Source organism: Lampetra fluviatilis, chromosome 49 (assembly GCF_964198595.1).
Source record: "Lampetra fluviatilis chromosome 49, kcLamFluv1.1, whole genome shotgun sequence".
NCBI lineage: Eukaryota > Metazoa > Chordata > Hyperoartia > Petromyzontiformes > Petromyzontidae > Lampetra > Lampetra fluviatilis.
Genome location: NC_136323.1, coordinates 3543771 through 3566475, shown reverse-complemented (window position 1 = coordinate 3566475; position 22705 = coordinate 3543771). Strand labels below are relative to the sequence as shown.

At 55.2% G+C, this 22705-nt stretch overlaps 1 protein-coding gene across 1 annotated transcript; it reads right to left on the bottom strand.

Annotated features, from left to right (window-relative positions):
• Window positions 1-2344: 2344 nt before the first annotated feature.
• Window positions 2345-15507, bottom strand: NEK7 (NIMA related kinase 7). Its single transcript, XM_078877958.1, has 10 exons — window positions 15100-15507; window positions 10553-10748; window positions 9836-9976; window positions 9415-9477; window positions 8344-8454; window positions 7893-8001; window positions 7045-7152; window positions 5795-5889; window positions 5019-5132; window positions 2345-3934 (listed from the first exon to the last, which is right to left on the bottom strand). The coding sequence occupies exons 2-10, from the start codon at window positions 10694-10696 to the stop codon at window positions 3791-3793; spliced, it is 1029 nt and encodes a 342-aa protein (XP_078734084.1). The 5' UTR covers window positions 10697-10748; window positions 15100-15507; the 3' UTR covers window positions 2345-3790.
• Window positions 15508-22705: the final 7198 nt, after the last annotated feature.

Genomic DNA, 22705 nt, shown 5'->3' with positions numbered 1-22705 from the left:
ACGGGTTCGATTACCCGGTTACGTAATGTGATCACGTTGCTCAAAAAGGTGTATAATGGTTTCAATTTTTTTGTAAATAATAAATAATCGTCAGCATCTTCAGCCATGGTCTACCCACTGCTGGATGAAGGTCGCCTTGCTGTGCGCAAAGGATGAAAGGGGCACGCGAAGGATGTTCCCCCGTGAGAGAATTCCGAATGGATTCTACGTCCCACGACTCCCCGCGTCACTCACGCAGATCCCACCCACGATGGGGATGAAACTGTCGTGATCAGAACCGGGGCATCGAACTTATCAAGCATTCGCTCCTCGCTAATCCACTACAGCGCCCCCCCCTCCCACGCAATTCGCCGTTTGTATTTTTTAAAAGTTTTGCCGAGAAACGGAGGTAAAGGAATGGGGGGGGGGGCAGATCACCCCTCTGTGCCCCCCTCCTCTCGCGATGTAAATTCTGATGGTGCACGCCACCACCATCCCCCCCCCTCGACTTGTGTACAAAGGTGGCGTGGCCCCGGCGCGTTCGGTGTGCGGTCTCGCGGCGGATTTATTTATTTATTATCGACTACGAAGACGGTGATGACGGAGCGCGGTCGTGAAAAAAAAAACATTACAAAAAAAATAAAAGTGGTTTTAACAGCATCGTTGTCACGGGACCGACCCCCATTATTTATCCCAAGCGCACCCCCCCCCCATTTCCCTGTCCCACAGCTTAGCAGCCCCCACCCCAACCTTGAAGTGTTCCTTACACATTCCTGGGAGCCTCAAACAGGCCACAGAGTCGAATCTTCTGCCCTCATTTACATAGGCCCGCCCACTCGGCCCACTGTCTCGTCACTAGCCCCGCCCACTCGGTCTCTAGCCCCACCCACTCGGTCTCCAGCACCGCCCCACTCGATCTCTAGCCCCGCCCACTAGGCCCTTAACCCCGCCCACTCGGTTGATAGCCCCGCCCAATCCGTCTCCAGCACCGCCCCACTCAATCACTCGCTACCCTTCCCACTCCGCCCCTAACCCCGCCCACTCGGTTCCTTGCCCCGCCCACTGACACTAGCCCCGCCCACACGGTCACTAGCCCCGCCCACTCGGGGCCTAACACTGCCCACGAGGCAACTAGCCCCACCCACTGCCAGTAAAGCAGCTGCACATCACACACCAGGGCGGTATTTGGAGGCCCAGTCGACCTAGGGGAAGGCCCTAGGACCGGCTCAAGATGCAGTATTCGTCACAGATGTTGTTGCCCTGAGCGGGAATCGAACTCGGGCCGCCCGGGTTCCAAGCCAACCGCTCTCTACAAAACAAAGATAACCCGTATAGCCTTAACAGACTGTTAGGGGCAAGTGCTGTTAGCGAGTTGTACCTATGATGGCCAGAACGGCACACAAGGGGCTGGGTGGCCAGCACCACGCCCGACCGCCTTTGTCTCCCCAATGGCGATGTTTTTACACACCGCACCGGGTACTCGTTTGAGGCCGAGTCGACCTAGGGGAGGCCCTGGTGTTGGCCGTGAGTGGGAATCGAACCCGGGTAGCCAGGTTCGTAGCGCAGGGCGCTAACCGCTACATTACCGCCCCATCGTTCCTACCCAGCACCCCTCACACCCGCCCCTATCCCCCGACACTCTCGCAGGGTCTGTGTTGTGGGGGTACAATGCGGCCAGGAAGTGACGCCTAGTGGCCTCGTGTGGCACTGCAGGTCGTAGAGCGTGTGGCGAGGACCATGGGTAGGCGAGTGTGGAGGCGAGCCAATGGCGAGCAGAGTGGGTTATGCTGGCGACTGGAGAGGCGTGTGTGTTGGTTGGCGAGTGTGCACGTGAGCGAGCGTGCAGGTGAGCGAGCGTGCAGGTGAGCGTGTGTGCAGGTGAGCGAGTGTGCAGGTGAGCGAGCGTGCAGGTGAGTGTGCAGGTGAGTGACCAGGTGAGCGTGTGTGCACGTGAGCGAGTGTGCAGGTGAGCGAGCGTGCAGGTGAGTGTGCACGCGAGCGAGCGTGCAGGTGAGTGTGCAGGCGAGCGAGCGTGCAGGTGAGTGAGTGTGGAGGCGAGCGAGTGACCAGGTGAGTGTGCAGGTGAGCGAGTGACCAGGTGAGCGAGTGACCAGGTGAGCGAGTGACCAGGTGAGCGAGTGACCAGGTGAGCGAGTGACCAGGTGAGCGAGTGACCAGGTGAGCGAGTGACCAGGTGAGCGAGTGACCAGGTGAGCGAGCGACCAGGTGAGCGAGCGACCAGGTGAGCGAGCGACCAGGTGAGCGAGCGACCAGGTGAGCGAGCGTGGAGGCAAGTGGAGGTTTGCGTGAGCGTGGAGGCGAGCGGCGACGACGCTCCCCCATCAAGTCGCACACGGCGCTCGTGAAATGCAGGAACCCTTTATTCGTCGTCTGTGGTCAGCGCCACGAGCGGGTCGCGTGGCCACGTCGCGTGGCAGAGAAACCCCAATCACGGGGTGGGGGGGGTCTCCTCCATCCGCTGACTAAGGTGGGGAGGGAAGGAGGGGGGGGGGGAGCGGAGTTCTGGTTCAAAACAAACGACTCCAACCACGTGTCCATCACAACAGCATGGAGGGAGCGGGAGATAAAACGATAAGAAATAAAAAATAATAACAATAATAATGATGATGATGAGTTATAGCAGAGTGACACAAAAAATGAGGCCTGGGTTGTGTGTGTGGGTAGACGGTCTAGTTGGTGGGGTTGTTGTAGACGGCTGTGGTGTTGTCATAGTTTGCGTGTTGAGTTTTCTGTCGCCCGTCCGATTGCTGTTGCCGTAGCGATGTGTTGCCGCGTTGTTGCATTGTGTCTGGTTCTTGCCGTCTGCCCATTCGACCGCCCGTGTCCCCGTCATTCCGCCTGTAGTTCCGCCTGTGGTAGAGGCCGTTTCCCTCTCATCCCGTGCATTTGCCACCCACAGTTGCCACCCCACTCCTCTTCCCCTACACCACTGCGCAGGCTGTAGCTTGCTGTGGCAAGTCATAACCACATGTGCCTGGCCGTGGCAGGCTGTTCGCAAGACCACAGCTGAGGCGCTCGCTCTGGCATGCTGTAAGCGCACGTGAAGGGCTGAGGGCAGGCCCTGATAGGTTGCTGCGGCACATCAAAGTCTGGCTGTGGCAGGTTGCCACGGCTCGCCGTCGCACGCACGCAGCTTGCTGTGGCACGCTGTGACCAGCTTTCCGTGCACCAAAGTCGCTGCTGCCGCTGCCGCCGCTTGCCGTGGCGTACGAATGCCTGCCTGCGGCACGTCAGGACTTGCGGTATCGGGGCTGCTATAGCCGTGGCGGGCTGTACTTCACAGAGTAGCTTGCCGTGGGGCGTGCAGTCACAAGCTCAATCAAGCCGTGGCGGCTAGCCTAATGAGACTGCTGTTGCCGTTTGCTGTGTAGGCCCGTTAGGCTGCAGTTTTCCCAGAGCTTGCTATAGGATACCGTGTCTCTTCTGCGGCTCCGCGTAGGCGGTCTGTAGCTCACCGTAGCTCGCCCTGCTAGAGAGAAGCTCGCTGTTGCTTTTCCGTGGCGGCTCGTGACAAACCATTTCGGGGGCCCGTGGAAGACCACACGGATTGCTGTGGCACGCTGCGGCTTCGCCATGGAGGGGGTCGACACTCGGAGAGGCGGGGCCCTCACGCCGGCACGGCCGTGACGCACGGCGGCGGCGTAGGGGACGCCGCGGCGGGCCACAGGCCGCCGTGACGGTCTACAGACAGCCGTGGCGGGATACGGGGGCGGCCCTGGCAGACCGCAGGAGGGCTACAGGTGGCTGCGGCGGTCCACAGCCAGCCCACAGACGGCCGTGGCGGGGCCGTCTAGGAGGAGCCGGTGGTGGCGGTGGTGGCGGGGGAGGACGAGGAGGTGGCGGCGTGCATCTGCGTGGCGACGTTGTAGACGTAGCCGATGTCCGGCCTCTGCTCCGGGTCGGGACTGATGCACATGTTCACCAACTCCCGCAGCTGGGCGGCAACACCATGGGGCGGGTGGGTGGGGGGCACACAGCGAGAGGTGAAACTCGAGTGGACAGGGGAAGCAGTGTGACACTAATACCTAGCCCAGACCTCAACCCCTAAAACACGAGCCCCCTACCCCCTAGCTCAAACTGTGACACTAACCCACAGCCTAGACCTCAACCCCTAAAACACGAACCCCCTACCCCCTAGCCCCAAACTGTGACACTAACCCACAGCCTAGACCTCAACCCCTAAAACACTAACCCCCTATCACCTAGCCCCAAACTCTGACACTAACCCCTAGCCCAGACCTCAACCCCTAAAACACTAACCCCCTACCCCCAAAATCTGACACTAACGCCTTGCCCTTGATCCTGACACCCAACCCCTAGCCTGCTCGATCTTCTTGCGCGGACGTCTGGAACGCTCTTCCTTCCGATATTAGAAAAGCCACTGGAGTTGCGCACCGTTTAATCATCTACGTTGAAAACTCATTTCTTTGGAACAGCTTTTTGCGTTTCGTTTGTCGTACTTCCCCCGCGAATCCGATAAGCGCGGTTGGTTACATACGGTGCATAACCCATAGCCCTGATCCCAACTCATATCCCCCCTAACCCTGACACTAACACCCTAGCCCTGGCAACGACCCTTAACCTTGATTTGAATCTTGATTTGAAGCTTTCGTGACTGCAGGAATCCATACTCTTTGGTTCTTTCGGTAAAGTCACGTGGGTAGAAAATAAAATAAAAACACGACGTTTCGATCGCAACACAAGCGATCTTCATCAGGTGGGGCAAGCACAGCAAGAAATTGCTGAAGTCGGCGGGATAGCTGCCGTGGCAAGAGGTTATATATTTAATCATGAAGCCCTAGCCCTAACCCCGAGCTCTAACCCTAAACTAAAACACACTCGCGCCAAACCCATACAACAATATACCCATCCATAACCTCTTACTCGTGTCCCTTTAACCCCCACCCGACTCCCTTAACAAGACTCTCACTGTGACCCTCATTAGCGGGGGTGGGGGGGCGGGTACCCTGCCCTGTACCCCCCCCCCCCCAGCCCCTCGGTAGTGGAGTGGGGGGCACCTGCTGGGAGTAGTAGTCGGAGGGGAGGGGAGGGTAGTCGCACTGCTCGATCTTCTTGCACAGCGAGTACAGGTTCATCTTGTCCCCGTAGAACGGACTCTGCAGGGCCGCCATCTGGCGGGTGACGGGGGTCGGGAGGTTGGGGGTCGAGGTAAGGGGGTAGAGAGCGTGGAGATAGTTTAGGAGCGCGGGGGGAGGGGGGAGTTAGGGTTGGATGAGGTTTGTGTGGAAATCAACGGGTGGCTCGGTGACCGACTTAATGGGTGGGCAAGTCAGTGGGTTGCTGAGCAGATGGGCGACTGAGCGACAGAGGTCGCAAACAGGTTTTGATTCCTTACCCGCACCCGTACCCGGCCGCACCAGGGTCGCAAACGGGTACACGTACCCGGCCGTACCCGGCCGTACCCGTACCCTACCCGTACCCGGCCGGGTACGGGTAGGGTACGGGTATTGGGTACCTGATTGCGACCTCTGGGATGAAGCCATGTTGCAGGCGCGGGTGGGTTCAGTCTAGGAACTTGAATTGTGAGAAGAGACAAGACATTGGGAAATGAGTGACAAATGGTGACTCACCAGTGACTCACGGCCTACCCGTACCCGGCCGCACCAGGGTCGCAAACGGGTACCCGTACGGGTAGCCGGGTATCGGGTACCCGGTTGCGACCTCTGCTGAGCGACGGAGCGAGTGGGCGAGTAACGGAGCGAGCTACTCAGCCGCTCACTCAAGGGTCGCTCGTTCGTCCACTCGCCAAGGTCGCCGCTCGCACACCCCTCACCTCGTACAGGAGGCATCCGATTGACCAGATGTCGGACTTGAAGTTGTAACCGTTTTCGTGTATCCGCTCCGGAGACATGTAGTACGGAGTCCCCACTGGTGGGGGGCGGGAGGGCAGGGTCAGAGGGGCGGGGTCAGAGGGGCGGGGTCAGAGGGGCGGGGTCAGAGGGGCGGGGTCAGAGGGGCGGGGTCAGAGGGGCGGGGTCAGAGGGGCGGGGTCAGAGGGGCGGGGTCAGAGGGGCGGGGTCAGAGGGGCGGGGTCAGAGGGGCGGGGTCAGAGGGGCGGGGTCAGAGGGGCGGGGTCAGAGGGGCGGGGTCAGAGGGGCGGGGTCAGAGGGGCGGGGTCAGAGGGGCGGGGTCAGAGGGGCGGGGTCAGAGGGGCGGGGTCAGAGGGGCGGGGTCAGAGGGGCGGGGTCAGAGGGGCGGGGTCAGAGGGGCGGGGTCAGAGGGGCGCACCGATGAGTTGGCACCAACCGGGGGAGGGGGGCCGGCGTGTGTGACCACCTCGCCAGCGTCCACGCACTTCCGGGCCCTCGAGCGAGTTTTGTCTCGTCTCTCCGTGTTCCCGTGTCTCTCCCTGTGCGTCTCGCCAGGTCTCTCTCTCCCCATGCACCTCCCCGTGTCTCTCTCTCCTCATGCAAATCCTCCCCGTGTCTCTCTCTCCTCATGCACCTCCCCCGTGTCTCTCTTCCCATACACCTCCCCCCCGTGTCTCTCGCTCTCCCCATGCACCTCCTCCCCATGTCTCTCTTGCCCCATGCACCTCCCCCCTTGCATTTCTGCATGCGTCTGCCCGTACGCCTCTCCCCACACCACCTTACTCCGCATCCCTCCCTGCACGCCTCTCCCCGCGCCTCTCCCCGCGTCCCTCCCCGCGTCCCTCCCCGCGTCCCTCCCCGCGTCCCTCCCCGCGTCCCTCCCCGCGTCCCTCCCCGCGTCCCTCCCCGCGTCCCTCCCCGCGTCCCTCCCCGCGTCCCTCCCCGCGTCCCTCCCCGCGTCCCTCCCCGCGTCCCTCCCCGTGTCCCTCCCCGGGGTCCCTCCCCGGGGTCCCTCCCCGTGTCCCTCCCCGGGGTCCCTCCCCGTGTCCCTCCCCGTGTCCCTCCCCGTGTCCCTCCCCGTGTCCCTCCCCGTGTCCCTCCCCGTGTCCCTCCCCGTGTCCCTCCCCGTGTCCCTCCCCGTGTCCCTCCCCGTGTCCCTCCCCGTGTCCCTCCCCGTGTCCCTCCCCGCGCGAGTGTACCGAACGCACCGTACCGAGCGAGTGTGCGGCCGTGGTCTTGGAGCTGAAGAACCGCCCGAGTCCCAGGTCCCCCAGCTTCACGACGCCTGTCGCCGTGATGAACACGTTCGCCGGCTTGATGTCTGCGTCGTCGCGAGCACACGTGCACAGACAAAGGTCTCCCGTGTGGCCCACACACACATCGCTGGGGCAAGTTGCCCGTTAGGGAGCGCCTACGGGTAGGCGGACGGGTAGGTGGCGTGGGAAAGGGTGGGTAGGTAGATGCTAGGTGGTGTGGATAGGTGGGTGGAAGGTGGGTAGGTGGTAGATGGGGTGGGTAGGTGGAAGGTGGGTGGTGTGGGTAGATTGGTGGGTAGGTGGAAATGTAGATAGTTTAAACAAACACAGTACTGGACATAAAACACACGCAATAACGAAGACAAAGATCTCCTGTGTAGCCCACATAGGCTGTCGGGGCAAGTGTTTATAGCGAGTGCCTACGAAGGCTGGCACAGTGCACAAAGGAGGGTGGTGTGTGTGTGTGGGGTGGTGGTGCCGTAGTGAGCGCACTGCGCTCCAAACCCGGCGACCAGAGTTCGATTCCCGCCCACGATGAATAATAAGTGGCGAAAATGTGAACTGGTCCTGGGCCTGCCTCAGGTCGACTCAGCCTCAAATGAGTATACCTGGCGTGGTGTGTAACCATCGCCACTAGAGAGACAAAGGCGGCCGGGCGTAGTGCTGGCCACCCACTCCCTCGTGTGCCGTGCCGGCCGCCATTAGGTGCTGCTCGTTAACAGCACTTGCCCCGACAGTCTGTTAAGGCTACACGGGGGATCTTTGTCTCGTTTGTGTGTGTCTGTGTGCGTGCGTCGTGTGTCACCTCTGTGCATGATTCGGCGGGAGTGCATGTGTTCCAGGGCACTGCACAGCTGCACAAAATACTTCCAGATTGTGCGCTCCGGAATTAAACGCTTCTGCTTCTTAAAGTGCTGCACAGGCGCACGCACACACACACACGGCACACACAACACGCATGATGAACACATGGAGTAAAGAGGCAGCACACACACACAGGTTTATCCATGTCCCCACTTCTGTGACCCCGTTTCACCCTTTGTTCACACCCCTGTCCTCCAAGGTTATCCAATGTCTCTGCCTTTCCCTCGTGTGTCTCCACCCCCTCTCGTGTCTCCCCCCCCCCTCCGTCTCCCCCTCCCCCCCATCTCACCCCCCCCCCCCGTCTCACCCCCCCCCCACCCTCGTCTCTTCCCCCCCCCCCCCATCTCCCCCCCCCCCCCCGTCTCCCCTTTGTGCCCCGCCGCGTGTCGCACCTTGATCATGCGGGAGAGGTCGCCGGCGTCCGCGAGCTCCAGCACGATGTTGAGTTCATTCTCCTCGATGAACGACGCCAGGTACTTGATCACGTTCGGGTGGTTCAGTTGCTGTGGGCGACACAAAGGAAAAGGTCCCCCGTACAGCCTCAGTACACTTCTGTGGCAAGTGCTGCTAGCGAGTAGCACCTACGAAGGCTGGCACGGCACATGGCGGGGGGTGGGTGGCCAGCACCACGCCCGGCCGCCTTTGTTTCCCGAGTGCCTATGTTTACACACCGCACCAGGTACTCGTTTGAGGCGGAGTCGACCTAGAGGCGGCCCAGGAGCAGTTCAGATAATTGTCACTGGTGTAGGCCGCGAGTGGAGCGTGCTAGCCGCCCAGCACTCCGCTCGTTGTTGCGAGCGTCGCTCCTCTGCCCTCTGTTGTTGCTGGAGGGCGACTGCCTCCAAAGCCTTCAGCAGCGTCTTTCACGAGCCTCCTCCACAGAGGACGATTTTGACACTGCTAGTACCAGTCATCGACAAGTCCAATTAGCTCCACATCCTTCTGTACCACATTGGTCCATCTCTTCACTAGCCTGTGCCGTGCCCAATTAGCCCCATCTATCCAGCCAAACAGAAGCTGCATGGGCATGCGGCGGTGGTTGGGCATGCGGGTTCCATTACCAGCTAATGCAGACCTCGCCTACCCGAGGAGCTGACCGACGATTCGGACTATCAAGATCTTTCAAGGATCTGTGAGCTACTCGCCCTGCAATCCAGTCTGGTTAAACCCATTACACATACACACACACACTTGCACACAATGGGGTGGAGACTCAGTTGCTGTGGGTGACACAGCTTTGCAGAGACACAGTGACATACCGTGAGGAGAGACACACGATCACAGCAGCAGGGCAACTCACCGTGACACACAGAGACATGCAGACAGATGCAGAGACACGGAGAGAGGCACACAGTAAGACAGATGCAGACAGAGCTATTGAGGACCACACAGATGCAGATACAGACCCACTAACCACAGAGAGCCATGAGCCTTGAACTGTAAACCTCGAGTTGACCTCTCACCTTGAGGAGATCGATCTCCTTGATGCAGTCTTGCCGCGCCTTGGCGTCCATCATCTCAAAGATCTGAGACACAGTGAGGACTCGCTCATCAGCTCACTCACAAACGCATTCACTCACTCGGCAATACACTCAACAGGACACTTTCCAACTCGGTCACTCGCTCAAACATTGACTTAACCACTTACCCACCCACCACTCAACCCCCTCAATCACTCATTTATTCACGCTCTCACTAAACCTCCCACTCCACTCCACCCCACTAGCTTCACCCCACCCCTCAACCACCACATCACCCACTCACCCACAGCACCCCATCACCCACCCCACTCACCCAACCGACCTCACTACTCACCTACCCACAGACCCAATCACCTATCCACTCACCCAATCACCCATCCACGCCGCTACCCCCGTGACTCACCTGCACCTTCTTGAGTGCGACGGGCATGTGGTCGAGCAGGCACGTGGCACGGTATACCTCGCTGAACTGGCCCCGTCCGATCTTCTTCTCAATGAGGAAGTTGACCAGCGCGTTGTAGCCCAACTGAGGCAGCAGGGGGCGCTGTGGGGACACGCGGGGGAGACACGGGTGAGCTACGCAGAGACGCGGGGGAGAGAGGAAGTCATGGGAAGACACGTGGAGAGACATGGCAGGGAGAAATGGGAAGACGTGGGGAGAGGGGCAGACATGGTGAGATGTAGGAAGATCAGGGGAGAGAAAGCGAGGCACGGGAAGGCATGGGGAGGAAAGGGGAGACGCAGGGAGATATGGGGAAAGAGAGGGTCACGGCAAAGCGTGGAGAGAGACGGGGAGACGCGGGGAGATGCAGGGGGACACGGGGAGAGGCATGGGGAAACAGCGAGACACGGTGAGAAATGGGGAGGTAACAAAGAATTCGAGACAGGGAGACATGGGGTGACAACGGCAGACGCATGAAGACATGGGAAGACGTGGGGATGCAAGACGACACGGTGGGGGAGGGGAAGTCGTGCGGGAGTAATAACAAGAAGAGTCTCTCTCACCGTCTCGCCATCTCTCTGCAATGTCTCCCCTTTCCCCCCCACGTGGGGACATGGGAAGACACGGGGGGGGGAGGGGATCGTGGGGAGACGTCAAGCTACCCTCTGCTTTCCTCACCTGCGGGCCTGGCTGCAGCACCATGAATGCCTGTTGCTGATGCTGCTGCTGTTGCTGCTGCTGCTGTAGCTGCTGCTGCTGTTGTTTGGAGAGGCTGGGGGGCTGTGGTGGGGGCGTCTGTGGGGTTGGCGGTTGCAGCTCCATCGTCGTGGCCCGGGGGGTGGGTGGGGGGCCCAGTAGGGGGGCCGGGCACTCCCTGTGTTAGGGGTGGGGGAGGGCACAAAGACAAAGGATGCCACGGTGGCTAGGAGATGTTAACTACCTCACCCGGTATACAGGAGGTCGCGGGCTCTTCCCTCAACATGTAGAAACACTGCTAGATTTGAAGCTTTCGTGACTGCAAGGATTCACACTCGTAGGTTTTTTGGGTAAAGTCACGTAGGGAAAAATAAATAAATAATGCTATATTAGAAATAATAAAAAAGAACATTAATAAGAATTATCAACCATATTATGTATTTATATTATTATTTCTACCACCCAAAGAATAATTTATTATTTATTTATTTTTACCAATGTGCCTTTACCGAAAAAACCTAAGAGTAGGAACACTGCGTTTAAGAGTATTTGGCGGCTACAAATGTCCACGTGATGCAAGGCGCTTTAGTGGAACTACTATTTGTGACGCTTCTGAAAAAGAGCTACGTGGCTCAGAGGGCCCCCCTCACCTGGTAAAATAAATGTGAAAAGCGCGGCGCGGGGGGGGGGGGGGCGAGCGATGGGAATTCACAGCGCGAGAAGCCGGAGCGAGCGAGGAGCACGTGGAGTGGACGGACGCGGCACGCAGGAATGACTTTGCGCAACAGAATCGCAACGCCTAGCCGTTGCAAACACGTGAATTTGATGAGAGTGCGGGGTTAGAGCACGGCATGATGACGATGATGCACTGTGGTTGGCAAACAGGATGCCGCTTGCTGGGTGTGATGGAGTTTGAGAGAGAGCGAGTGTGAGTCAGCCGCCTTTTGAGCTGGGTAAATATTTAAACAAAATCCAGAGTGTGAGTTGGCATAGCTGCTGCGTGACACACACAAGTATGCACTATGCAAACGTACACACACACATAGTACGCATAAAACAAAGATCCCCACTCTATAGCAGACTGTTGGGCCAAGTGCTGTTAGCTAGCACCTGTTAAGATCAGAACAGCACGCGATGTGTGGGTGGCCAACGCTACGCCCAGCCGCCTTTGTCTCCCCAGTGGTGATGTTTAAACATCACACCAGGTCTTAATTTGAGGCCGAGTCGACTTAGGGGAAAGCCCAGGACAGGTTCAGATATTCACACTGTTATTCGTTGTGAGCGGGAATCGAACTCGGGTCGCCAAGTTCGTAGCGCAATGCGCTAACCACTGCCACACACACACATATGCACACACGCTTATACAGTACATGATACACGCTCAAACAAAGACAAAGATCCCCCCGTATAGCCTAAACAGACTTTTGGAGCAAGTGCCAATCGTGAGCACCTATGAAGGCCGGCACGGTACCCAGCCCCACGCCCGACACACCCCCCAAAAGAAAAACACATCAGCACACCAACAGGCACACACCCGTGCACACACACACACACGGGACACGCACTCCCAGACACAACAACACCAATCGCCATTCTCCACTAAGTGCCGCTTGTGCCAATCTAAGTGAGACAAAGACAAAAATCCTCCATATAGCCTAAATATACTTGAGGCAAGTGCTGCTTAACGAGCATCTATGCAGGCTGGCATACATCGCACCAGCTACTCATTTGAGGCCAAGTCGACCTAGGGGAGGCACAGCACCGGTTCAGAGAATAGGCACTGGTGTCCGTGGCCGCGAGTGGGAATCGAACTCTGGTCGGCAGGTTCGTGGGGGAGCACGCCAATCGCTGCGCCACCGCTCCCCGAAAGTCACGCACTGCGCAAGCCCTCGCCCACGACACGACGTCCCTGCTTGACACGAGCACAGGGCCCAGCACTGTGCGTGAACCACGGCAAACACAGCGACCCTTCACAGACTAATCTCACCCAGATTCCCATTCCCCGACAACTCCACGCGTGTGCCACCCCCGCCACCTCCTCCCCCCCCCGGACAACACGAGCCAGACTGGGCTCGGGATATGGGACAAGATAAAGCTTGTAGCTCCTAGCACTAACGCCAACCCCTAGTCCTAATGCCAACCCCTAGCACTAACGCCAACCCATAACCTTTATCACTAGCCCCAAGCGTAGCCCAAACCAAAGCCTTAAAATTGTAGCCCGAAACCTATCCCTAAATTTAATGCTAGAACTGCCTCTAGCTCCAACCGTAGCCCTAACACGAACCCCCTAACCACATCCCAAACTCAAGCCTGGAATCTAGTCCTAACTCTGCCCCCTAGACATCATCTTAAGTCGACCCTAGCCTTAATTCTAACCTTAACGCCAACTCTAACGGAAGCACTAACCCTAACCTGTAACCCTCTAGACCTGGCTCGAACTTTAACCTCCAACACGGGCACAAACCCCAACTCTAACTTGGACCTTGACGCTGGAACACGGAATCTAATCCCAACTCTTAGCTCTAACCCTAGACCCAACGCAGAATATCCATGCGTTTGAACTTCCACGAAGCTCATGGTCCACCCTAAATCGTATCCACACAAACCATGGCGGATGCGGATGCACAAATGGAAAATGATAAAACTCCCCAGTGTGCGATTGTGGTGATCCAGAACAGAAGGTACAACGTATAAGACGAAGCATTGCCCCGATCCACAAATATGAAGGAGACGTCACAGCGATGATGATGATGATACGCCACTAACTCCACTGCTCCTGAAGCGGTGATCTCGCTTGACCACCTGAATGTGAAATGTGTTGTTGCCTCTTGCATCTACATCAGCCATACGAAAAAAGAAGTTTGATACATGTATACAGTACTGTTAATTTAACCAATTTGAATTTAGTAGTGATAAGAATTATGTAATGGGTTAATATCTTATGGCTCTGGGTGATAGTGCACAGTTGGTTTAAAATGTAAGTTTATCGAGCTCATTAATAACCGATATTCGTCATGTACATTCATTGTATGATGTAATCTCACTTTATAATACATCAAACCATCATTAATTACTCGCAAGTCGACACCCATCAGATAATTACAGAATTCAACTTAAATTATTTGGCTGTTGCTGCTGCTTTAAAGCGAAACAAAAATATGCTCTAAAAGGGTCATCGTCCGAAACGTCGCCTATTATATAAACAATAATAGTATATACATGTATTGAAGGCCACGATGCTATGGCCGAATGTGCCGAGTAGTTTGCATTGAACCGACGATAACATCATTTTGCGTTTAACATTGCGAGTAGTTGTTTATTGAACTCCGCAAGTTTAGCAAAGCGAGTTTAATAAATGTTCACATTAAAATGGACAGTTAATTAAGTTAAGTATCAGTTTAGCAAGAGTTACAATGAAGACACTTTGCTTGGTATCCAACACTGCCAAAGCTCATGGTTAAAACACCCAGTTTAACAATGCGAGTTTAAACAATGTCGAGTTTAAATATTCGCATCAATAATGTAAAGTTGTTATCGCCTTACGTCAATAACTGCCGAGTTGTAGGACCATTAGTCATGTACTGTACACCTACACTTAATGCCTATTACTTTAACAACTTTATCAGAACTCTCGTTAGAAAAGCACGATAACCACCGGAGGTTTAATCGTCGCGAGTTTAATGGGTTGTCACGTTTTAAAAACACCTGTAGTTAATTCTAATTCTATTTAAAAACGTATACAACTTTAGCAGGGCGCATTTCACAGGGTTAGCCGGGCCTTGTTTTACACTTCCCATCACGTATCCGCGAACCGCTATCGCCGCGCGCGCCTATTGGCTACAGTACCCACCGCTCTCGCCGCCGATTGGTCAGAAGCAACAAAGTAGGCGCGGCCTAACTTATGCGGACTACGCTTTACAAAACGCGGCCTAAGTTAACGTGAACCCCCGCGTCTTTCCTGGATATCCCGGCCCGGTTAAGTGCACCCCAGAACCTGGAGGTTACCGGTGGTCTCCGTGTACCCCGGGTTCTTCCTCCTCCTCCTCCCCACAGTTAATTTACGCTGCAGTTCACAGCCTTTTACAGACTCCTTCAAGGCTAAACGTCGACAAAAACAAGAACCTTTAAAAGTCGCCCCGTTAAAAATCGTCAAATAATTTAGCGATGGGATGGAGGCGGCGGAGGCGTGAGTAGGCCTCCATCCAGCAGTGGATTGACCATGACCGACATTTAAGATCATCACGGTCATGGTGGCTACGAACCTCGGCACACACGATCCTTCACTTAAACGCACACACACACAGGGTACGAACACCACCGCACCTTCGATTAAGTACGGCGCGCAGAAACAAGTTCAACCGCACACAGCACCACCACCACCATCATCAGCGGCCGTGGTCTTTCCACTGCTGGACGAAAGGCTCATCAACATTTACAACCTCCTAGGGAAGCCGCCCGCTGCAGGAGTCGAACTCGTCAGCCCCTCCACGAACGACAACTCTCCACCATGCCACACAAGCCAGACGTACCTTGTAAATCGATCAACGTACACGCATGGCTGTCCTCTTGGAACCGGAGCGCTCTTTTAGACGGGGTGGTAGAGATGGGGGGAGTTGGGGGTCCTAAACAAAGATCCCTGCGGCTTGTGGAGACTTAACAACGAAACCGGCGGCGTTGTCAGCCAACACAAACTCGGTGGCAACCTCGCCCAGCTAACAACGACTGCGCCGACTCCACGGCGAAGTCGCTCGCTCGCTCGCTGCCTCCCTGGCTGGACTCACTCGAGGGGGGGCTGGGGCTGACTCAGGGGGGGCTGACTCAGGGGGGAGACTGACTCAGGGAGTGACTTGGCTTCGCTCGCCACTCACTACTGACTTGATAAGTTAATTCCCCCGGGCGCGAGTGCGAAGCGGGTGCGAATTTAAGGGCGGTGGAGAGTGGAGGAGGAGGGGGAGGGAGGGGGGACGACGGAGGAGGAGACGCGGGGCGGATCGAGGGGCAGGGTCTGGAGAGAGAAGGGCGGGTCTGGAGAGAGAAGGGCGGGGTCTGGAGAGAGAAGGGCGGGGTCTGGAGAGAGAAGGGCGGGGTCTGGAGAGAGAAGGGCAGTGTCTGGAGAGAGAAGGGCAGGGTCTGGAGAGAGAAGGGCAGGGTCTGGAGAGAGAAGGGCAGGGTCTGGAGAGAGAAGGGCGGGGTCTGGAGAGTGAAGGGCAGGGTCTGGAGAGAGAAGGGCGGGGTTTGGAGAGTGAAGGGCGGGGTCTGGAGAGAGAAGGGCGGGGTCTGGAGAGAGAAGGGCAGGGTCTGGAGAGAGAAGGGCGGGGTCTGGAGAGAGAAGGGCAGGGTCTGGAGAGAGAAGGGCAGGGTCTGGAGAGAGAAGGGCAGGGTCTGGAGAGTGAATGGCAGGGTCTGGAGAGAGAAGGGCGGGGTCTGGAGAGAGAAGGGCGGGGTCTGGAGAGAGAAGGGCGGGGTCTGGAGAGAGAAGGGCAGGGTCTGGAGAGAGAAGGGCAGGGTCTGGAGAGAGAAGGGCGGGGTCTGGAGAGAGAAGGGCAGGGTCTGCAGAGAGAAGGGCAGGGTCTGGAGAGAGAAGGGCAGGGTCTGGAGAGAGAAGGCCAGGGTCTTGAGAGAGAAGGCCAGGGTCTGGAGAGAGAAGGCCAGGGTCTGGAGAGAGAAGGGCGGGGTCTGGAGAGAGAAGGGCAGGGTCTGCAGAGAGAAGGGCAGGGTCTGGAGAGAGAAGGGCAGGGTCTAGAGAGTGAAGGGCGGGGTCTGGAGAGTTCCACAAAGCAAACCGATTCCGGGACTATGTGAGAGGTGGAGATGGCTCTGGGTGCCGGGGGGTGGTGGAGGCCTTCATGCAGCAGTGGATAGACCATGCCTGCTGCGGGTGGCCACGATGGCCATCGCCACCACCACCATCACCACCATCACGAAGGGCCGGATAACTTCATTCGGGCCACGGATGTGGGAATTCGAGCAAACGAGTGGCACGAGGCTCGTCACGAGGAGGAGGAGGATCAATCGATCGCCCGTGAACCTCGTCGCCTCTTTCTCGTCTTTTATTCTCGCTCGCAGTTGTTGTTGTCGTGTTGGAGATGTTGTTGTGTTGCAGGTGTTGTCGTGTTGTTGTTGTTGTCGTGTTGGAGTTGTGTGGAGTTGTTATGTGGAGTTGTTGTCGTGTTGGAGTTGTCGTGTAGAGTTGTCGTGTTGTTGTTGTTGTTGTCATGTTGAGTTGTTGTCGTGTCGAGTTGTTGTTATCGTGTTGGAGCTGTTGACGGCAGCAGCGCCAAGCAATCCGCTACATTTTGAGTACTCGTTTTAGACGTCGCGGCGTGATGATTGGCGACGGACCGGTTCATTCCAGGATCGAGTTTTCAGTAAAAACAAAACAAGACAGTCGCTGTACTCTCCTAGTGGACATCTGTGAAAAAGAGCTTTAGAGCTCATCGGATTCCTCCTGCAGCATAAGGGGCCGTCCATAAATGACGTCACGCGATTTTGGACGATTTTTGACCCCCCCCCCCAAATAAAACATGCTTCAAATCGCTTTAAACTATTGTCATTGTAGTGCGTATTTAATGTGGCGCTGCACTCTGATGTTGTAGGAGAAAACATTTATTAAAAAGTCTATTTAATTAAGTAGAACGTGTTGTCTATATTTATTTAAAGCGCATTTTGATGTGACGTCACATTTCTCAAACCCCGCCCCCCCCCCCTCGTCACACATCGTCACAAATGTCTGACCCCCCCCCCTAGGTGCGTGACGTCATTTATGGACGGCCCCTAAACAAATATTCTGATTCTCCATAATAGAGGTTTTTTGTTGTTGTTTGGAGATGGGGTAAGATCGTGTAAATATAAAAAATGTTGTGTCGTTAAACCCGCCACCACCCGACGCAGCCATTCAGTAAGAGTGGTGGTCACGTGGACGGAACGTGGCTAAATCGTTGCTCTGTCCGAGTCCAGCAACATTTAGCAATCGTAGTTCGACGTTTCGCAGGGGGCCGTCGATAAATGACGTCACGCACCTGGAGAGGGGGGGTCAGATATTTGTGACGATGTGTGACGAGGGGGGAGGGCGGGGTTTGAGAAATGTGACGTCACATCAAAATGCGCAACTTTAAATAAATATAGACAACACGTTCTACTTAATTAAATAGACTTTGTAATAAATGTTGTCTCCTACAACATCAGAGTGCAGCGCCACATTAAATACGCACTACAATGACAACAGTTTAAAGCGATTTGAAGCATGTTTTATTTTGGGGGGGGGGGGGGCAGAGCTTTGTGACGTCATATTTGAGGGGGGGTCTGACTTTTTGTGACGCCGCGTGACGAAGGGGGGGGGGGTCAAAAATCGTCCAAAATCGCGTGACGTCATTTATGGACGGCCCCCAGGGCAATTACAAGCGGCCTCAGCGGGCGACAGCCGGAACGGTGGAGAAATCCACCCCGTTTGGGTCTTACAAATAGAGGGGGGGTCGGGAGGGGGCAAATTCTGACTCCGGATTTTCGTTGCTACAGCGGCCGCTAGTGGCTGGCCGTACAGGGTCCCATTGGACCAGAGGTCGCAAACGGGTTTTGATTCATCTTCTTGGTTCTTTCGGTAAAGTCACGTAGAAGGGAAGTAATAAAATAATAAAAATAAAACATAATAAAAATAATTAAAATAAAACATAAAAAAATAATAGTTTTATTATGTTTTATTTTTATTATTTAATAAAACATAATAAAAAATAATTATTTTTATTATGTTTTGTTTTTATTATTTTATTACTTCCCTTCTACGTGACTTTACCGAAAGAACCAAGAAGATGAATCCCTGCAGTCACAAAAGCTTTAAATCGGGTTTTCATTCCTTACCCGTACCCGGCCGCACCGAAATGAGTGACAAACGGTGACTCACCAGTGACTCACGGCCTACCCGTACCCGTACCCGGCCGCACCAGGGTCGCAAACGGCTACCCGTACCTGGCCGGGTATGGGTAGCCGGGTATCGGGTAGGGTACGGGTATCGGGTACCCGATTGCGACCTCTGCCGTAGGGGTCCCATTGGACCCCATTTGAAGTCCCCTCGTCCCCCCGTAGGTGGCGCTGTTCGACTTTGTATCTTGGCCCGGGATGTGGGTGGGGGGTGCAGAGGGGCCTCAGTGACGTCACAACAAATAGTTACAAAAATTTCGATTTCAAGCTTTCGTGACTGCAGCGATTCATCTTCTTGGTTCTTTCGGTAAAGTCACGTAGAATGGAAACATTATTTTATTATTTTTATTTATTAAAAAAACATTTATTTTATTTTATTATTTTTTATTGTTTCCATTCTACGTGACTTTACCGAAAGAACCAAGAAGAGTTACAAAAATGTTTGGAATTGCGTTGTGACGTCACGACAAATAAAATCACGATCACGATGATGATTCCAACAACAACCAGAAAATAAACTCAACCCGCTTGTCACCGATTCGCAACCGAATTCCGGCTTTAGATCGCCGTCTAAAGTGAAATGTGTGTGTTGTGTGTCGTGTCGTGTTGTGTGTGTTGTGTGTGTTGTGCGTGTGTGTTGTGGGTCGTGTGTTGTGTGTCGTGTGTTATGTGTCGTGTGTGTGTGTCGTGTGTGTATTGTGTGTGTGGTGTGTGTGTGTCGTGTGTGTTGTGTGTGTCGTGTGGTGTGTGTCGTGTGGTGTGTGTCGTGTGGTGTGTGTCGTGTGGTGTGTGTCGTGTGGTGTGTGTCGTGTGGTGTGTGTCGTGTGGTGTGTGTCGTGTGGTGTGTGTCGTGTGGTGTGTGTCGTGTGGTGTGTGTCGTGTGGGGAGCGGTAGTGTAGCGGTTAGCGCGCTGCGCTATGAACCTGGCGACCCGGGTTCGATTCCCGCTCACGGCTAACACCAGTGACGATTATCTGAAGCGGTCCTGGGCCTCCCCTAGGTCGACTCAGCCTTAAATGAGTACCTGGTGCGGTGTGTAAACATCGCCACTGGGGAGACAAAGGCGGTCGGGCGTGGTGCTGGCCACCCACCCCCTCGTGTACCGTTCCGGCCTTCATAGGTGCTCGCTAACAGCACTTGCCCCTACAGTCTGTTAAGGCTATACGGGGGATCTTTGTCTTTGTCGTGTCGTGTGTGTCGTGTGTGTGTGTCGTGTGTTATGTGCCGTGTGTGTGTGTGTTGTGTGTGTGTGGTGTGTGACGTATGTGTGTGTGTGTCGTACACCCTTCCTCCACCCGACGCAGCCAATGCAATAACGCCGTCACGCGATGAACACAAGCAGCCAAATCAATTCAGCAGACGTCGTTGTTGCTGTTGCTGGGGAGGGATCCACAAGCCGCCAGGCACCTCCGATTAGCACGGCTGGCGACGTACGGCGCGAAAGAAGTCCAACGTGCGTTCTTGCATTAGTCACCGGGTACAGAGGTTGCGATCGCAGTGGCAGCCCGTATCAGCAGCGTCGTCGTTGTCATTATTGTCGGGCAGCTGCCAAAAAACATTTCTGGCACGAGATTTCACTCACCCACGCACTGACTCGCTCACCCATCCATCCACCCACCCACTCGCCCATTCACCCACCCACTTACACCCTCACTCACGCACCCACCGACTACTCACTCATCCACTCAATCATTCACTCAATCATTCACTCATTCACCCACTTATCCCCCCACCCATCCACCGACTCGCTCACCCACCTACCTATTCACCCATTCAATCACTAATTCACCCAGTTATCCACCAACCCATCCACCCACTCACTCACCCATCCACCCACCCACTCGCTCATTCACCCACCCACTGACTGACCGACTCGCTCACCCACCTACCTACTCACCCACTCAATTACTCATTCACACAGTTATCCACCCACTCACTCACCCATCCACCCACTCGCTCATTCACCTACCTACTCACCCACTCAATCACTCATTCACCCAGTTATCCAGCCACTCACTCACCCACCCACCCACTAACTCCCCCACTCACTCACTGACTCACCGACGCACTCACCTACCCCCGCACCCACTCAATCATTCACTCACCTCACCTACCCACTCAATCATTCCTTCACTCACCCATCCGCCCACTTCACCGACTCACCCACCCACCTACCCACTCAAGAATTCACTCACTCATCCATCCACTCACCCCCTCACCCGCTCAATAATCCACTCACTCATCAATCCACTCACCCCCTCACCCACTCAATAATCCACTCACTCATCCATCCACTCAACCACCCACCCACCCACCACACTGCAGGTCGACCTCACCTTTCGGTCTCTCTCTCTCTGCTTCGTCCCTCGCTCTGCTCCCCTCCGGAATCCCCTCCTCCCATCATCATCATCACCATCAACAACACCACGCCCGGCCGCTTTTGTCTCCCCAGTGCTAACGTTCTTAAACACCGCATCGGGTACTCATTTAAGGCCGAGCCGACCTCGTGGAGGCACAGATATCAACTCACCGCTGATGTTGATCGTGAGCCGGAAATCGGAGGCAGCTCCCTCGGGGTTCATAGCGCGCTGCGCTAACCATTGCGCCACCGCTCCCCCACCACCCCCACCCCAAACCACACACGTGTGGAAATGTGCGCTACACAATGTGGATTTAATAAAGTTTATTTTAAAAGATCCGCGGAAGCGCCAGTTCTTGCCCGGCTTCTTAGAAAATCCGCATAAGTTCCCAAAGTGACACCACAGCACCGATCGACACATTAAAAATCTGCGTCCGTATGTCATGATCATCATCATCAGCAGCGGCGGCCATGATCTTATCCGCTGCTGAATGAAGACCTCCCCAAAACGCCACCACCTCCCGCTCCTCAGAGTTATACGGATCCAACAACAACAACTTTTCGATTTAAAGCTTTCGTGACTGCAGGGATTCATATTCTTGGTTCTTTCGGTAAAGTCACGTAGAAGGGAAATAATAAAATAATAAAAATAAAACGTCGTGAAAATTCAATTGCTTTATTTGTATTCTTTTATTATTTACCTTGTACGTGACTTTACCGAAAGAAACCAGAATAACAATAACAACAACAACGATGAATCAGATAATCACGCGAGCTGAATTAATCGCTCCGTCTCTGGCCCTTCATCGAGCAGCGGATTGATCATGGCTGATGGCGAGCATCATACTACGAAGAGATATTCAAAGGGAAAAGTGACACGGACAACTGACATTCGTATTGCGAATACAAACAAAAATCCGCGGAAGCCCTCAGCGAGTCTCTCTAATAACGTTCGCAGGTAGGGGGTTAAGAATCCGCGGAAGCCGAGTTACTCTGGTCTTTAGTACTTTCAGTTGCCTGCGGCTGCCGTGTAAGACTGTTCGGTGCGATTTAGAAATCCGTGGAAGCATTTGCAGCGCGCGGCTTGCAGGAGCATTCGCTTTAGGTTAGAAATCCGCAGGCTTCCCGCTCACCCCCATTCACTGGCGCAAAGAACATTCGCGTCCACCGTTTAAATATTCTGCGGAAGCCAAATTACTTCAGTGGCGCTCACACATTGCTTTAGAATCCGCGGAAACCTCCCGAAGGCGTGCGCAGCCACGGTCAGGGATTCGCCCGTCTCGTTGAAAGATCCCGTGTTCAAGATCCCGTGCGAATTCTCGTTCAAGATCCCGTGCGAATTCTCGTTCAAGATCCCGTGGGAATTCTCGTTCAAGATCCCGTGGGAATTCTCGTTCAAGATCCCGTGGGAATTCTCGTTCAAGATCCCGTGGGAATTCCAGTTCAAGATCCCGTGGGAATTCTCGTTCAAGATCCCGTGGGAATTCTTGTTCAAGATCTCGTGGGAATTCTCGTTCAAGATCCCGTGGGAATTCTTGTTCAAGATCCCGTGGGAATTCTCGTTCAAGATCCCGTGTGAATTCCCGTTCAAAATCCCGTGACGCCGTTCGCAAGAGTTTTAGGCCCTTGCGAACCGCACTGGAGACAACTCAAATTGGAATCTGCATCGCCCCCTCCCAAGTCTGGACAGAACGCAGTTTGCCATCACGAGATCGGAGATGGGCCTCGTCTGGATGTACTCACACGTGAGGTTTAGAAATCCGCGGTAGCCCGAGTTACTCTGGCTTCAATGAGCATTTACATGTATGGTTTAGAAATCCGCGGAAGCCGAGTTACTCGAGTTGTAAGGAGATTTTTAGATA

What these genes read in the sequence shown, in the direction of transcription:
- NEK7 (XM_078877958.1), bottom strand. Translation starts at nt 10,696, where the DNA reads ATGGAGCTGCAACCGCCAACCCCACAGACGCCCCCACCACAGCCCCCC. An exon ending in TCGCACTCAAGAAGGTGCAG is followed by an intron (nt 9,478 to 9,835) that starts GTGAGTCACGGG and finishes ACTGTGTCTCAG; the next exon opens with ATCTTTGAGATGATGGACGC. An exon ending in CCGCCGAATCATGCACAGAG is followed by an intron (nt 7,153 to 7,892) that starts GTGACACACGAC and finishes GCGACGACGCAG; the next exon opens with ACATCAAGCCGGCGAACGTG.